The sequence below is a fragment of the Lepidochelys kempii genome, chromosome 15 (assembly GCF_965140285.1).
Source record: "Lepidochelys kempii isolate rLepKem1 chromosome 15, rLepKem1.hap1, whole genome shotgun sequence".
Classification (NCBI taxonomy): domain Eukaryota; kingdom Metazoa; phylum Chordata; order Testudines; family Cheloniidae; genus Lepidochelys; species Lepidochelys kempii.
Genome location: NC_136394.1, coordinates 14,145,399 through 14,162,220, shown reverse-complemented (window position 1 = coordinate 14,162,220; position 16,822 = coordinate 14,145,399). Strand labels below are relative to the sequence as shown.

General features: G+C 50.1%; 1 long non-coding RNA gene and 1 gene segment (V, D, J or C); both read right to left on the bottom strand.

Moving 5' to 3' along the window:
• Positions 1–3,776: 3,776 nt before the first annotated feature.
• Positions 3,777–6,087, bottom strand: LOC140898627 (immunoglobulin lambda variable 8-61-like). The segment is given in 2 exon segments: positions 3,777–5,726; positions 5,842–6,087. Coding segments are annotated over 2 exon segments (471 nt in total).
• A 4,603-nt stretch (positions 6,088–10,690) lies between these two features.
• Positions 10,691–16,556, bottom strand: LOC140898628 (uncharacterized). The gene is made up of 3 exons (XR_013634724.1): positions 16,087–16,556; positions 11,214–12,182; positions 10,691–10,778 (listed from the first exon to the last, which is right to left on the bottom strand). It is a non-coding gene; the product is annotated as an uncharacterized LOC140898628 (long non-coding RNA).
• Between the last annotated feature and the right edge of the window lie 266 nt (positions 16,557–16,822).

Sequence of the window (16,822 nt, the reverse complement as noted above, 5' to 3'; positions counted from 1 at the left end):
AGAGTCCGGTGCACCCACAGGTGAAAATAAACATGTATCAGTTACTTAATTCCAGTGTAGACAGTTCACAGTGCAAATGCCGAGAGACGTCGCCCTCTGGTGCCCCAGTCGTAACTGATCCCCATCACTGAGCTGCAGAAGAGTAGAGGGGAAAATCCAAGTACCACCCAAATCTCATTCATATTTTCTTTCCATCTCTGGAGTTTAAGGAGCGATTCACTGTCGTTCCCAGCTACAGACAGCTCAGTTTTTCTTATGAATGAGGCTCTGTGTTAATACGTCCCTTCAACTCCCCTCCTGTGCTGCTAGTTCACATGTAGGGAGAGCCCAGACTTGGGAAGACCTGGTGACTTGTCACATACACAGACAGCAGGACTGAGGAGAGAAAGTGTGTGGGTGGGGGGTAGGGTGGGAGTGTCTTTACTCCCACCATGTTGATCTCCATGTGGTTTGTGCATGTTGTGTAGCTTGATCACTTTGCAGGCTTGGCCTTTCCTCGTGGGGCTGTTTTTATCAGGCCCAGGGGCTGTTCTTTTCCTGCCCTGGCTTTGTTTGTGTGAAACACCTGAGCTCTGGGACCTAACACCCAGCTGTTCGGGCTCTGAATCTCGCTGGGTTGGCACTGAAGAGTGAGCTGGCATTGAAGGGACCGGACTCCCTCCTCTCAGGGCATCTACTTAGGAATGGGACGATGAGTGTTTTCTTTGGGATTATAATTGAATCTAGGTACCACACTGAGATTCCATAATCCTCGTCCTATGGACAATGAATGGTAAAATGCCCATTGGGTCAAGGGACCCAAGATTTGGCCTTAAATGTGCAGACCCTGATCATACTTCATCATGCCCCTCACTGATGACTGGAACGTGCCTAGTTAAAGTCCAGCACATCTGCGCGGAGGAGCGTCACACCCAGACGCACACAGACTGGAGCCATGCACGGGACAGGCTGCTGGAACACAAGGGTTTGGTCGAAGTTCTCCACCTGGCTGCATCACTGTGCAGCATCAGCAGCCCCACTCTATGTGCCATAGTAATAATCGGCCTCATCATCTGCTTGGACATCGGGGAGGGTTTGATGGTTGTATTAGCCGCATCTTTGGAACCAGAGAAGCGACGGGGGACCCCAGAACCCTGGTGCTTGGCAGCATTGGATTTGTACCACAGAAGATATTTTGGAGCATTTCCAATTTTCTGCTGGTGCCAGGTGGCATGTGTCATCGGGTACCCACTGCGGATGGTGCAGGAGAGTTGAACTGTGTTTCCTAGGGACACGGACATCGAGGGCGGCTGCGTTAGTGTAAAGTGGGAGAGCGATCCTGGGAACAAACAGAAAATTCTTTTTTAACATATTTCTTCAGGAATATGGAGAAAGTCAGAGACAGATGAAATTTAAATTAAAGCAGGGAACAGAAACCCTTTCCTCACCCGAGCAGTAAGTGAGCAGCGGGAGGAGCAGAGGGGCCCAGGCCATGGTCGAGCCAGATGAGTTTGGCTTCCTGAGGCAAATGGGTCTCTGGCTGGAACCCTCCGATTCTCTCTTAAACCCAGGGGTGAAAGTAAGTCTAGGGACGTACCGGTACGGGGCTGGGCTGGGGCCGGCTCTGGCCTCCGGAAGGGGCAGAGCCTCGGGCAGAAGGGGCGGGGCTGGGGGAGGTCAGAGCCAGCCCCGGCCCACCCTGTACCGGCAAGTTCCTCCTTCCCCCTCCCCGGGGTAACAGCCGCAGCTGGGGGCTCTGGCAGCGGTTTAAAGAGTCCTGGCCCCTTTAAATCGTCCCCGGAGGCCCGCCGTTGCTTCCCCAGGGCTCCGGCAGCAGGGCTCCGGTGACGGGGCTCCGGCCGCCACTACCGCCCCGTGCCCTTTAAATCGTCCCCGGAGCCTGCCGGAGCCCTAGGGAAGGGCCCAGGGCTCGGCCACCGCTACCGCCCCAGGCCCTTTAAATCACCGCCCCAACCCCGCAATTTAAAGGGCCGGGGACTCTGGCAGCAATTTAAAGGGCCGGGGGCTCCAGCCACTGCTGGGAGCCACAGGCCCTTTAAATTGTGCCTGCGGAAGCTGATCCACCCCGGTTTGGTGCACCGGCTCTTGCCGGTACGCTGCACCGGGACATACCGGCTTACTTTCACCTCCGCTTAAACCCCCAGAGGTGGAGATCGGCCCCTACATGCAAGTCTGCTCCTTGGCTGCTGCTGGCACCTCCCTCCCGCTATGCGAGGGGCAGAGGCACAGGGAGACCCTCTGTATAAATCACCCTCTGTCCAGAAGCAGGGGAGGACTGAGGGCAGCGGGGAGTCAGCTCAGACACAGGTGTCGGAGCTGGGGCTAGTTTCACTGGCAAAACCAAAGTGGGGATGGGAGACAGGTCTGGACGTGTCGGCTGCAGCAGAACTGTGCAGGAGCAGGTCAGCCCAGACACAAAGCCCCCGTGGGAGCCACTGGGTCAGAGGGGCTGGTGATGGCGTTAGAAGAGAGGAGTGATGGGGTTGGAGTCTCAGGAAGGGGAGACGAGTTCAGTATCTGCACTTTGCATCGACTCAAGGTGAGTCACGTTGGAGTCAGGGTGGCCAAAGCAGAGGATGTCACAGGAATCAGGGCGACAGCGGATCAGGGCCAGGTTCCATGTACCGTGTGTCAGGTAAGAACAGGAGGGGACTCCATGTTTCCAAAATGAAACTGGCTCTTCACTCACAGAACTGGTTACAGAGATGCTGCAGCTGCTGCTGACATTCCAATCATGTGCACACAGACTGGTCTCCCGGTGCCTCCTCCAAACTCTTCCTCCTGCAGCCTGAGCTCCCCCCTCCAGCTTCCCTGCAGGTTGCTCCAGGACAAGCAGAAAGAGTCTGATTGTCTCAATGCTGCAGAGGAAGAGGTGGCGAGATGTGATGAGGTTGAATGAGTGGAGGAGCAGGAGGTGGTGGTGATGGGGGGCAGGAGTCTAAGATGACCCCCACGTGATCGCTGGCATTGGAGAAGGCACGAAATTGAGGGGACTGAAGAGTTACAATGAGAAGTTTGGGCTTGGCTGTGCGTAGCTGGAGCTGGCAATGAGCCACCGGAGTCAAGATTTAGAGACAGCCACATGCATGGTGCTGGCTGGAGGGGAGCCAGTCACACGTGGAGAGGGAGATTTGTGAGTCCTGAGTACAGAAATGATATGTGAGGCAATGCGGGAGGGGGTCACAAACCCAGGGAATGAGGTGGGGGGGAAGAGGCAGGGATGAGGCCAGAGCCCTGTGGAGTCCCCCAGAGAGGGGGAGAGGGGAGGAGACATCGCTGAGGTAGCAGAGAGAAATGGGGGGAGAACTAGTCCCCCGTGTCTACACTATTGTTCCTCGGGAAATCTCCTGCTGTTACACCCCCTGGGTACAAGCAGTAATGGGAGCCTGTAACGATGCTGGTTCTGCTGGGACCCAACTGAGAGTGCCAATTCAGGACAAATTGCTTAAAGCAGGGCAGTTGCAGCCCAAGGCTGGGGTTCCTTTGCACACCAAGGCAAACCAAAGCAGCCAAACAGAGAAGACTTCGGTTTTGCCCTCCTGGCTAACCACAATCATACAAGCAATTCCCTTAGACACGCCAGTTTCCCAGTATCACCACCAGTGCCCCTTGTTATGGGGACACATGGTTATGAAAACCAATACCCCGGTAAAAGAAAAAAGGGTTCTCTCGATCCCAAAGGACCAAGCCCCAGACCCAGGTCAATGTACAAATCAGATCTTACCCACCAATCACGCTGTTGCCAATCCTTTCGACTCTAAAATCTAAAGGTTTATTCACAAAAGGAAAAAGAGATAGATGAGAGCAAGAGTTGGTTAAATGGAACCAATGACATACAGTAATGGCCAAGTTCTTGCTTCAGGCTTGTTCCAGTGATGGCACAAACTGCAGGTTCAAATCAAGTCTCTGGAGAACAGCCCCAGCTGGGGTGGGTCACTCAGTCCTTTGTTCAAAGCTTCAGTGTAGCAAAGTCCCTCCAGAGGAATGAAGCAGGATTGAAGACAGGACGGATGTGAGGCATCAGCCTTTTATAGTCTTTTCTTGGTGTAAGAACCCCGCTTTGTTCTTACTGGGGAAAATTACAGCAAAATGGACTTTGGAGTCACATGGGCAAGTCCCTACATGCTTTGCTGAGTCACAAGGCATATCTGCCTTCTCTCAATGGGTCAGTTGTAGATCTGATGGTCCTTAATGGGCCATCAAGCAGGCTAGGTAGAGCTGACACCAACTTGTCTGGGGTGTCACCCAGAAGCACAGCATAAGTTTGAAATACAGACAGTATAGATCCAATATTCATAACTTTAACTACAAAAATGATACACACATATAGACAGCATAATCCTAACCAGCAAACCATAACCTCTCCCTAGACCCCTTACAGGACAACCTTTATACAATATTTGCTGCAAATATATAAGCGTGGTTGCAACAGTGATCTATACAGTTACAGATTATGTCAATAACGTCACAGAGCCTGAGTGTAGACAGTGTATTACCCCCATGATACGTAAGCCTGCTCAGAGCAGGGGGCAGGGCTGTGGGGGAGGGCAGTAGTGTCAGGCCAGGCTCTAGAGGATAGGGGTCAGGGAGGAGGGGGAACTTTGGGACACAGCCACCAACACTCCTGCTTTGGCTAGGACAGCCCCGGCCTTTCCCGCAGCAGGACACTGACTCCGCAGCCAGCAGATGAACATTTCTATTGAGGTTCTTATGCCGCACCCATCCCTGCGGTACCTGAGCACCGAGACTGGCCCACGGGGAACTAGACATGGCCACGGGCCTGTGGCTTGCTGGACTGCAGGGGCCGGGAGGAGCAGGGCCATGGAGGCACTAATGAACTTCTGGAGGGGACCAGGGAAGCTGCCAAGCAGCTGGGATAGGGCCAGGGAGGAGGTTCTAGGGAGGAGGGATTTTGATATCATCTATTATCTGATACACCCTGTGTCTGGACACTTCATCCAGCCCCGGCAACTGGAATGGACGAAGGGATCTGAGAGGTCTTTCCTACATTTCCTCTAACTTCCAGGCCATTCAGGGTGTTGTCCAGCTCGTGGGATAACACGGGGGAACTATGTTCGGGGAGACGTGTCTCTTTACCCAAGGAGCTTGTGGCCGTCTGCTCCCCGTGGGAACCAGGCAGTGGTGGGTCTGTAACCCGGGGATCCAGAAGGCTGGAAAAGCTGCTCCTTGTAAAGAGACTGAGTTGAAAGCATAAGAGCGGCTGCCATCTCCCCAAGAGAGAGTGGGTGGAGCAGCGCTCCCTGCTGACAGCAAGTGGCTGAAATTCCAAAGAAGGAGCCCTCAGGGTCTCATGCATTGAAGAGAGGAAGCAAACTGCGCAGTCAGTGCAGGGCCCAGGCTGGAGGGGATGAAGACAGGGGAGGTTTTTGTCACAGTTCCCCGTTTGGCTGGATCACGGTGATTCCCACTACTAGCCCACACAGCACAGTAATAGTCAGCCTCGTCCTCTGCCTGGACACTGGTGATGGTCAGGGCAGCGTTGTTCCCGGAGATGGACCCCGAGAACCGGGCAGGGATCCCGGAGGGTCTGCTATTGGTGCTGTATATCAGCTGCAGAGGAGCAGAGCCAGGTTTCTGCTGGAACCAGCCTGGATAGTTGCTGGTGGTGACGGCTCCAGTGCTCAGGCTGCAGGACAGAGTGACAGCCCCTCCTGGGGCCACCGACATCGAGGGCTCCTGAGTCACCACGGGCTGCGAACTGACCCCTGAAATCAACAGTACAAACACACTCAGCACAAGGACTCCGGATCCTCACAGACAAACCTCCTCCCCGGCAAGTGCCCTTCATATTTTGGTCACTAAATGAAACAATCCCCTCACCTGAGCAGTACGTGAGCAGCGCGAGGAGCAGAGGGGCCCAGGCCATGGTGGATCCAGATGAGCTCGGCTTCCTGAGGCAAACGGGTCTCTTATGGGACCCTCTGAAATCTCTCTTAAACCCCCAGCGCTGTAGAGCGGCCCCTTCATGCAAATCTCCTCCCTGTTTATTGGCTGCTGTTTTTTTTAAAAATCTTAATCCTGAGTTTTAACGAATACAAAGACGCTCACATTTCAAATTTAACTTCCAGTTTTGGCTTCATTTTAAATAAGACTTTTTTGTAAAAAAAAAGTACCTCCCTATAAATTTGTACATTTTCAATTATTATTTCATGTTCAAATTGAAATAGGTTTTGCTAGTATCACTGAATAAAGGGGTCCTTACTTTAACATACTCCTTAAATAAAATTAACACGACCAGATGGTGCTATCACACAGACTGACAAGTTCTCTCTAACTGTCTGTGGAGGGAGCTAGATCTGGGAGAAATGTTTGTTTTTAGTTTTGGGGAATCACAGTTTGACAAGCTGCGCATGTAGCAGAGTAAATCTGGTCACTTCTTTGTCTCTCTGACCAAATAATTTCTTCGTCCGTAGGCAGCAGTTGCAACTATCTGCATGGATGCAAACGTAAATATCACATGGTGCCAAAGACTTTGTAATGACTGTCAGATAGATTATCCCCAGGGATTGAACAGGGGCACTGTGGAGCTAAAGCAGGAGCCTCCTATATCTTGAGCCAAAGGACTAAGGGGCAGATTTTTAAAGGTGCCTACTTACATCTTTAGACACCTGAATCCCTTTACAAATCAGGTCCTAAATCCTGTTCTTGGTATCTGCGCTATGTTTTGGACAGATGGGGATGCGTGATCCCCACTGAATGGGGGGTGATGCTACAACACCTCCCTGTGGCCTCTTGTCCCTGGCTTTTCTAGCTACTCCCCTGTCCCCCTTGCTCCTCACAGTGAGAGAGAAACAAACTTGGATCATTCCCGCCGACTCAGACTCACTGGGACAAACCCAGCGGGCGGGTGGAAGGGGATGTCAGTTCCATGTGGGTACAGCTGGGGGTGCTCAGCTCTGAATTTGGCCTTTACTCTGTGAACGGCCGTTACTGGCTGCTGGGAGGAGTCGTTAGCGTCACGTTAGCGCAGCATGTCTGACGTGTGGAGAACAATGGACGAGCTTTGCATCGCTGGGCACACAGATATTTTCTATCACATGCCCATGGGGAGGGGTCACTGCCACCATCACTGCCATGCAGCCGGGCCAGCTTCCCCCACACGGCCCCTCACGCGTGGATGCTCCCCCTGGAAACACCCCCAGAACTAACTCATTCCCCTCCTTCCACTCTCCCTCCAGCTCTCCTTTGCCATGATGCCTACAAACAAATTGCCAGCAGTGAGGCCGTGGGTGTGCTGAGACCCTTCCCATCCTGCTGCCAGGATTGTCTCATTGCTGCCTTCTACTCCCCACAGGCCGGTCTGTAACCTCGTCTTGTCTCACACTGAGATTGTTCCCTCCTTAGCCGGGACCGTCTTTGTGTTCTGTGTTTGTACAGCGCCCAGCACAATGGGAACCTGGGCCATGACCTGTCCTCCCAGGGGCTACAGAAATACAGATACATAATAATCACAGTGATGTAGCCACCTCTGAAGGACATTCCTGGGCAACATTTTGCAGAGGTGTTCAGCATTAAATGTAATGTCAGTTAAATTACGCGTAAATAAAAAACATTTTGCAAATAAATATCCAGCAATTACAATTAGAAGTAGTTCATAATTCTGCAACCTAAATCAGTACAATTGGGTGTCTCAGACCTCCTGTCTCTCCTCCTCCCCCACCACTCAGTCTAAGTGAGGGATCTGAAAGGACGCAGCTGTTCAAACACCATGGTCTGTGCACTAGACCCTTGAAGACAAATGTGCATTGAACAGTTACTTTATTCCACTAGAAACTATTCACAATACAAGTGCAGGGTGACAGCGCCCCCTGGTGCCCAATCATAACTGAATCACATCACCCACCTGCAGAAGCGTAAACGGGGAAAATCCAGGTGTATCTCAAATCCCATTTTATTCTCTCCAGTCTCTGGAGTTTAAGGAGAGATTCATTACAGGTCCCAGCTACCTACAGCCCAGTTTGCTATTTGTGAGTGTGGCTGCGTGTTACTGTGTCCTTCCAATTCACCTTCTGGGCTAATATTTACATTTAGGAATAGCTAGGACTTGGGACCCCCTGTGACTTGTCAGATACAAGTATAGCAGGACTGGGGTGAGTGTTGTGCACTATTCCCTCTCAGCTGTGCATGTGCACACACATCCTAAACCCCGCACACACGGCGAAACACTGCACGCACAAAAAATGAAATACTACATCGGAGCCAGGCTGACATATCATTTACAGGCAACTTTTGACATTGTTCGCCCGCCATCTATCAACGCAGCCAGATTCTACTAGCTGGCAAGGGGGGCAAAGGGAAAGGAGGGCAATGAATCGTACCTCTCCCCTCCAGCATTTGGAACGTGGAACGCTGATCACATCGGGACGGTCGGGACCCACACACCTCCATTTTCCCACGTTTTTTGGCTGCAGATGCACGGACGTGATCGGAGCTAGGCACAGACTTCCTGTATCCTGATCTGAATGATCTCCCGTTTGCCCTTTTGTCTAGTCACACTGTTAAGCGCATTGAAATAGTAGCCATACAATAAAAGTATTAATTTTAAATAAACCAATCTGGTAAAAAATCAATCCCAAAATGTCACTGTCTCGAGGTCTAAAGCGTAAAAGAACAGCGACTTCATTTAAATCTGGATGGCTGGATGAGACTATAGAGACGGTTACACCGAAGTCACATAGTGTAATGCTTGTTAAACTTCATGAAATATTCATATATCATGAGGACAACAGAGTGGTTTGTGTATATTGTCGAGATGCCAGAGCTTCGGGAGAATTTTCAACAGGAAGAATGTGGAACGATGTATGGACGTTGGATTTCTTAAAGCGTCATCTGTCAAATCCCTATGTTCAAAATACAAAGACTTTTTTGCTGAAGAGATTGTTATAGTCAGTCAGTACAATGACTTCAAGTTTGCAGTAGCTGAAAGAATCAAAAGCCAATTGGTTTTAAGTTTCCCAGATATGGTGACATTTGCTCACCAGAATGAACAGTTTCAGGATCTTGCAAAGTTGATGGATATTGGAGGAACATTCCTAGCATCAAATGCAGAATGTGAGCGTGGCTTTAGCTTAATGAACACTCTAAAAAACAAACTACGGAATCGTTTACAAGTAGCTCATTTGGACATGCTGATGTGTATTCAGAGTTACCAGCTGGATGGAGGACTGATGGATCTGGACAGAGTTTACATTGAATGGGCAAATGAAAAAGATCGCAGGAAAAAACAGTCAGGTTAGTTTAGCAGTCTTTGACATTTTGACCAATAAGGAAATTAAAATGCATTTGTAATTACATATCTTATTCTTGGCTGATAATCATTTATTGGGTTTTTTTAGGAAAATTTTAAATTTAAAACACAAACTCTTGTTTTTCTTTTTTTACTTATGATGTCTCTATTTGAAAACCCACATAAATTGACATAATGGCATACTTATTAAATTGTCTTTATTATATGTTTATCAAAATCTTTTCAGACATGTGTATAGAATGAAAGGTGAAAGTGGACACCAACGGGCAGAAGCCTATGGACTGATAATGATCATGATTAATATGTGCTTGATATATGCTCATGATTGTCTATAAAAAAGATCATAAAGCGTAGTGCTTAAAACTAACTTCTGCTTCATGAAGAATGGTTACATTTCCTTTTCCTAAGTATTTAAAAATGACATTTATAAAATAACGTGGTGTAAAACTATTATAATCACAAGTTGCAAATTAAAACTTTTTAAACGTATAAGCATTTTACTCACTTGGGCGCATTTGCCTCCTGGTATACAAATTTGAACTCTGCTTCAAAAATTTGCACAGAAGAACCATTTGGGGCACACGGCAAAAATTAGAGGGAACATTGGTGGTGGGGTCTTTACTACATGGTGGCTTCTGTGTTTTGTTTAACCAGGCCATTTTGCAAGCTCAGCCTTAACTAACAGGACTGTTCTTATCATGGCAAGGATCAGTTTCTTATCTACCTTGGCTCTGCTTTTGTGTGAAATGTCTGGGCTCTGGGATCTGACACCCAGCTGTGCGGGCTCTGAGTTTCACTGAAGAATGAGCTGGCATTTAACAGACAGATACTGCCTCCTCTCAGGGCATGAATCTGGGAACTGGAGTTTGGAATGTTTCCTTTAGGATTATAACTGAATCTTACTGCTGCTGCCAGGCTGTAGAGGGGGTGGGGTCAAATCCTGGTCCCACTGAAGGAAATGATAACACTGCCATCCAGTGCAGTGGGACAAAGACTTTGCCTTAAATTTTCAGAGGTTGATCAAGTTAGTCAGCTGCCATCACAGGGGAGTGGGACAGCGCATGGGGACACCTCAGTAATTTCAGATTGGCTGAATGATCATATCTTAACGCTGACATGATGGGCTCATGCAGCGTTGGAGGAGAGAAGAACAGGATTTTGTCTGAGTTCCCCATCTGGCTGTGTCACTGTGCAACACCATCACTGGTCCCTGCACCACAGTAATAGTCAGCTTCATCCTCTGCCTGGAAGCTGGTGATGGTTAAGTAGCCAGTTGTCTTCGAGGCGTCTTTGGAACCAGAGAAGCGACTGGGGACCCCAGAGCCCTGGTGCTTGTCCGAGTCAGTGTTGTACATCAGAAGGTATCTTGGGCTGTTCCCATCTTTCTGTTGGTACCAGGTGACACTTCTAAATGTGTATCCACTGCTAAGGGCGCAGGAGAGTTTAACTGTGTTGCCAGTGGACACTGACACTGAGGGTGGCTGAGTCAGAGTAAACTGGGAGAGGGAACCTGGAAAGAAATAGAAAATGCTGCAAGATCATCATGGCCTGGAGTTAACGCCTGCACGTTTCCTGCTGAGCCAGGAGTCTGGGAATCAGGAATACGGAGGAATTCAGCGAAAAGTCCTTTAAAACAAATCTGAGATCAGAAACCCTCCCCCTTACCAGGGCAGTAAGTGAGCAGCGTGAGGAGCAGAGGGGCCCAGGCCATGGTGGATCCAAACGAACTTGACTCCCTGCAACAAACAGGTCTCTGGCGGGGACCCTCTGATTCTCTCTTAAACCCCCAGTGCTGGAGAATGGCCCTCTCATGCAAATCCTCTGCCTGCTCACTGGCTGCTGCTGTAGAGTTAGTGTACACCAGGGGGGTTCTCATTAGAGTTCTTTGTCCCTCCTCCCCCCGCCCGCCAACTCCAAGCAGCTCCTGATCTGAGTGTGTGCTTACCTCGTATTGGTCACTGCTGGTTATTACTTTCTGTTCAGCACCTTGAGTCCTGTGTTCTTCTCAGCCTTCTCCCTTTTGTGTTTTGGGCTAATATTTTGTAGACCCCAATAAGATGGGGCCCAAACACAATGACTGACGGACAATCTCTAAAGGGACGAGTCCTGTTGCTAATTTGCTCAGGTTTGTATCAGGTCTCTATCAAGCCAGCCTGGCCTTTTTTCTATAAGTTGCCACGGGTGTGGATTCCTTGTTTCCCCAGCCCCTCACCAGCGGTGGGACAGTGATTGTAGCCTCCACCGGCTAGGGAAGAGAGAGAGAACTTTTATTTGTTAACAGTTAGGGGTGAAAGGTCCTGGGACAGTTGGGGTTTGTTCTGAATTCAGTGCTGTAGTCTGCCAGCTGGGAGAACAAAGCCCAGGGCGATGAGTCCGCTGAGCAGCCGCGTGGCCCAGCGGAAGGGAGGGAGGTTCCACGGTAGATGGGCAGGTGGTTTGTGAAGTGTGACGCACTGGGGCTGGGAGGAGTGTGACACTGGAGGTGGATTTCAGAGCGGTTCTAGGGACCCACCAGATGCTAGAATCCACAAGACCTAGTAGCTGACACTCGGCGCCTGTCTCTGTGTCGTGGTCCACCTGGCTCCCATCTACTGTCCCAGGAAAAAGGTTGGTGTCTCACAGTGCTCCAGCCACCTCAGCAGGGGGCGACAAGTACACGCTATTTACCCACAGAGAGTGACCAGCAGGACCTGCTCCTCAGCCATCAGACTCCCCTGGGTTCGCTCTGGGTGACAGGGGAGTTCCCTTTTCACGGCCATTTCACTTACAACAGTGGTGGTGTTATTAGAGTCACCAGATGGGCCTGTCTCAGCGAGTGGTACAAGTTCTCTTGAACTGACTGTGAGATCTTGGCACGGTCCTTTTGTAGCAGCTGATCAAATACCAGAAACAATCTGTTCACTTCTTAGCTTCCCTGGAGCAAGACAGAAGAGCTCAGCATTACTACACAGAGAGACATTTTATAAGAGATATACATGGGCAAGGATTACGTCACCCACCCCTGCAGTGCAGCCACCTCTGCAGAACATTCCTGGGCAACTTTTGGTTGCACAGTTTGACATTCAGTGTATGTGTTAAAAAAATCTTTATAAATCAGTCTCCAGCAGCTACCAGAGCAGATATGTATAAATCTCCAACCTAACTCAATGCATTTGAGTTCCTTCAATGCTCTGTCTCACCTCTACCCCACCCAATGTGTCTGCACAAGGGATTGGAAAGGATGCAGCTGTTTGAACACCACAGTCCAGTGCACACACAGGTGAAGATAAATATGTATCAGTTACTTAATTCCCGTGTAGACAGTTCACAGTGCAAATGCCGGGAGACATCGCCCTCTGATGCCCCGTCGTAACTGATCCTCATCACTGAGCTGCAGAAGAGTAGATGGGGAAAATCCAAGTACCTCCCAAATCTCATTTGTATTTTCTTTCCATCTCTGGAGTTTAAGGAGCGATTCACTGTCGTTCCCAGCTACAGACAGCTCAGTTTGTCTTATGAATGAGGCTCTGTGTTAATACATCCCTTCAACTCCCCTTCTGTGCTGCTAGTTCACATGCAGAGGAGCCCGGACTTGGGAAGACCCGGTGACTTGTCAGATACGTGGACAGCAGGACTGGGGAGTGAAAGTGCTGTGGGGTCTTTACAACTCAGTTGCTCTCAATGTGGCTTCTGTGTGTTTTGCAGCGTGATCAGTTTGCAGGCTTGGCCTTAGGTCCTGGGGCTGTTCTTATCAGGGCCAGGGGCTGTTCTTTTCCTGCCCTGGCTTAGTTTGTGTGAAACACCTGGGCTCTGGGACCTAACACCCAGATGTTCGGGCTCTGAATCTCGCTGGGTTGGCACTGAAGTGTGAGCTGGTAATTAAGGGACCGGACTCCCTCCTCTCACAGCATGTACTTGGGAACGGGACACTGGAGTGTTTTCTTTGGCGTTATTATCTCGATCTGGGTAGCACAGTGAGGTTCCATAAAGTGACTCATCCTCATCCCATGGACAATAAATGGCAACATTCCCATTGGGTCAAGAGCCCAAGATTTGGCCTTAAATGTCCAGACCCTGATAATCCTTCGTAGTGCCCCTCACTGATGATTGGAATGTGCCTAGTTAAACCCCAACACATCAGCAAGGAAGATCGTTGCACCCAGACACACATACATTGGAGTCATGAGCCATACAGGCTGATCGAACACAAGGGTTTTGTCTAAGTTTCCCATCTGGTCGCATCACTGTGCAGCATCCCACTCCCTGTTCCACAGTAATAATCAGCCTCATTTTCCTCTTGGACATCAGTGACAGTTAGGTTGATGGTTGTATTAGCCACATCTTTAGAACCAGAGAAGCGACAGGGGACCCCAGTGCCCTGGTGCTTGGCGGCATTGCATTTGTACCACAGAAGATATTCTGGAGTATTTCCAATTTTCGGCTGGTGCCAGGTGGCATGTGTAATCAGATACCCACTGCTGAGGGTGCAGGAGAGTTGAACAGTGCAGCTAGTTCCCGCTCAAGTCGCTGCCAACAATTCTTTTTGTACCAGGTCTGGTCTTGGCCAAATCAGTACTCGCTTTGGTTTTGCAGCCTCCTCTATCATTGTCTATCATGAGGCTTTCACCTGCCCCAGTGCTTGGTTTGCAGTCTGTAACTGTGTTTCCAGGGCCTGTAGTTGACTTAGCATCTCTTCCTCAACTCTCTGGAGCCACTGCCCTGGGCTGTCCAGATCACACACCTCAGTCTTCCCCTGGGCCCCTGGCCCAAGAGCCCATGTCCAACTGAGGATCGTCCTATGGTCAGCTCGTCCAAACAGTACCCGTCTTGTAACAGGGCTGGGACACGAGGCCAATCTCTGCCGACAATTACAGGCCAGGGGAGGTCTCTTACTAGGCTGACCCTCAGCTTGTTCATCTCAGCTTATATTTCTATGTCTTGTTCCATTGCTGGGTACACTCCTGTTTCACTATGTGCACACGAAATGTGCACCAGCAACTGGCAATCTAGTCTGACGGATGGGAGTCTGCACCCACGAACTAGCGCCTGTCCACACCAGGAGTTGATCAGTCCTCTCATTTCATGGCCAGCCATGTTAGCAGTGGAGTGCGCCCCCTACTGAGGGACCATCCCAAGCCACAGACCTGGCTGTGGTAGTAATGCAAATACCCGCACTCCATGAGTGGACAGTCCTTTCTTAGCTGACCTGTTTGGCCACACTGGAAACATACCATTGTGTTCTCCTGACTGATTCCTGGGTTTGTCCCATGATAATTCAGGTGCTGCTACCTCCTCCGGTCTGTTAGGTACCAGATTGTCTCAGAATTTGTCTCCCCAGATGTCCCCCTCACCATTCTACCATCGGGGTCTCTGTCACCTTGCTTCCCTCAGAACAGTCCCCTTGAACTAAACCTTTGGTCGGGTGGTTCAGCCTTATCAGCTTCCATGTAGGCCTCCACCCTTGCCACGGCCTCATCAGTAGAAGTTGGTCAAAACCTCCAGACCCAACTTTGGGCTCCAGTAGGCAAGACCCATAGGAATGGTTCTAAGATTACAAGGTCCACCGCCTTTGTGACGGGTTTCCCCCCAGGTGCCACCTAGAACTGGGGTGCAGCTAAGCCCTCTGTCTCACCAATCTAGGTACCCTTTCACACTGTCACAGTGTGATCAGCTGCAAAGCCCTCCAAGCTTGCACTCACACCAGCATCCACAGGCAGGGATCACACACAGGTGTATTCATGAATATCCTGGCCAGCCACTGCATGAACCAGCACAGAGCGGCTCCAGCCAAAATACTCTCAGTTCCCCAGCCTAAGACCCCAGAGCTGTCAAAAACCCGACCAGTATGAATTTATTACAATTACCCAGTTCGCCCCTCCCTCCATGTGAAGAGGAATATGCACAAATTTTTAACTAAGCTGAAATTTTTCCCAAACACTTCCCTCAAACCGCAGTGTTTTAGAAGTAAAATATAAAATAGATGTATTAACTACAATAGATAGATTTTAAGTGATTACAAGTAATAGCAAACCAACCAAAGTAGATTACCTAGCAAATAAACAAAATCCCAATCTAAGTTTTATCGACCAGATAGGATTTGTATCAAGCAGTGTCTCACTGATAATATAAACAGTCCCTCAAGTTTCCTTCTTCCCTGCATGGGACCCCCCTTCCCCATTTCAATCTTTGTTCCTAAGGTGTTTCCAGGTGCTTTGTTGTGGGGAGAGAGAGTCCAGTCATGATGTCACTTCCCCCTTTTATATCTTCTTCCAACTTGCTGGAAATTTCTTTTGCTGTGACCTGGGTCAAACAGTCCCCCTTGTATAGTTGTGATGTCTCTGAGAGGTTTCTCTTGCACCCAGTTCCTGGAGTAAACCTTGTGAGTGTGCATATTTCCTCAATAGGCCATCAATATTGTTTGACCTCCTTAGTGTTGTACCTGAAAGGCTGCCTGTGGGTGTTCTCAGCCTCACAACATGTTTCAGTAGCACATACACAGCAAAACTTCATAACTTCACATACAATGATAGCTGGGGGGGCAACTTTCTATTTGCAGAAAACCAAACACCCTTACCCCACCCACTGACCGGCCCCGTCTCCAAGGGCCTGCCCCCAGCTAACTCCATCCCCCATCCCGCCATCACTCACTCTCACCCACTGTCATTCACTCGCTCATTTTTGGGCTGGGGCAGGGGCTTGTGTTGTGAGAGGAGGGTGAGAGCTCCGGCTGGGGGTGTGGGCTCAGGGGTGGGGCTGGGGTTTGGAGTGCAGGAGGGGGCTCAGGGCTGGGGCAGGGGCATGGGAGGGGGTATGGGGAGTGGGCTCCAGATGGCACTTACCTCAGGCAGCTCCTGGGAAGCAGCGACATCTCCCTCCGGCTCCTAGACAGAGGGGCAACCACGTGGCTCTGTGTGCTGCCCATGCCTGCAGGCACTGCCCCCTCAATTCACATTGGCCAATGGGAGCTGTTGAGCTCGTGCTTGGGGCGGGAGCAGCACACAGAGTCCTTCTGGCCATCCCTCTGCCCAGAAGCTGCACTGAGCCAGGTAGGTAGCCTGCCTACGCTGCCAACTGGACATTTAATGGCTTGGTCAGTGGTGCTGACCAGAGCCATCACGATCCCTGTTCGACTGGGCGTTCCTGTCGAAAACCGGTCTCCTGGCAACCCTATTGATAGCACATAAAACTTAACAGGATATTCATGTTCAATAGATTAAGATGTTTAGAACGATGCCTCACTTGGCATACTTTATATAAAACACATGATAATTATATCACCAGGGTGAATGTGGGGGTGCCAGGGTGTTGCTTTGGGGCACAGAGAGTCACAGTCTTGTCTAAAGAGTTTGTGTCAGGTTCCAGCCATCGTGTTACCAGAGCTCAGAAATATTGTGCTGGCCAGTGGCTTGCTGGATGGCAGGGGCCAGGAGGAGCAGGGCCATGGAGGCACTAATGAACTTCTGGAGGGGACCGGGGAAACTGCAAAGCAGCTGGGATGGGGCCAGAGAGGAGGTTCTAGGGAGGAGGGATTTTGATATCATCTATTATCTACTACACCCTGTATCTGGACACTTC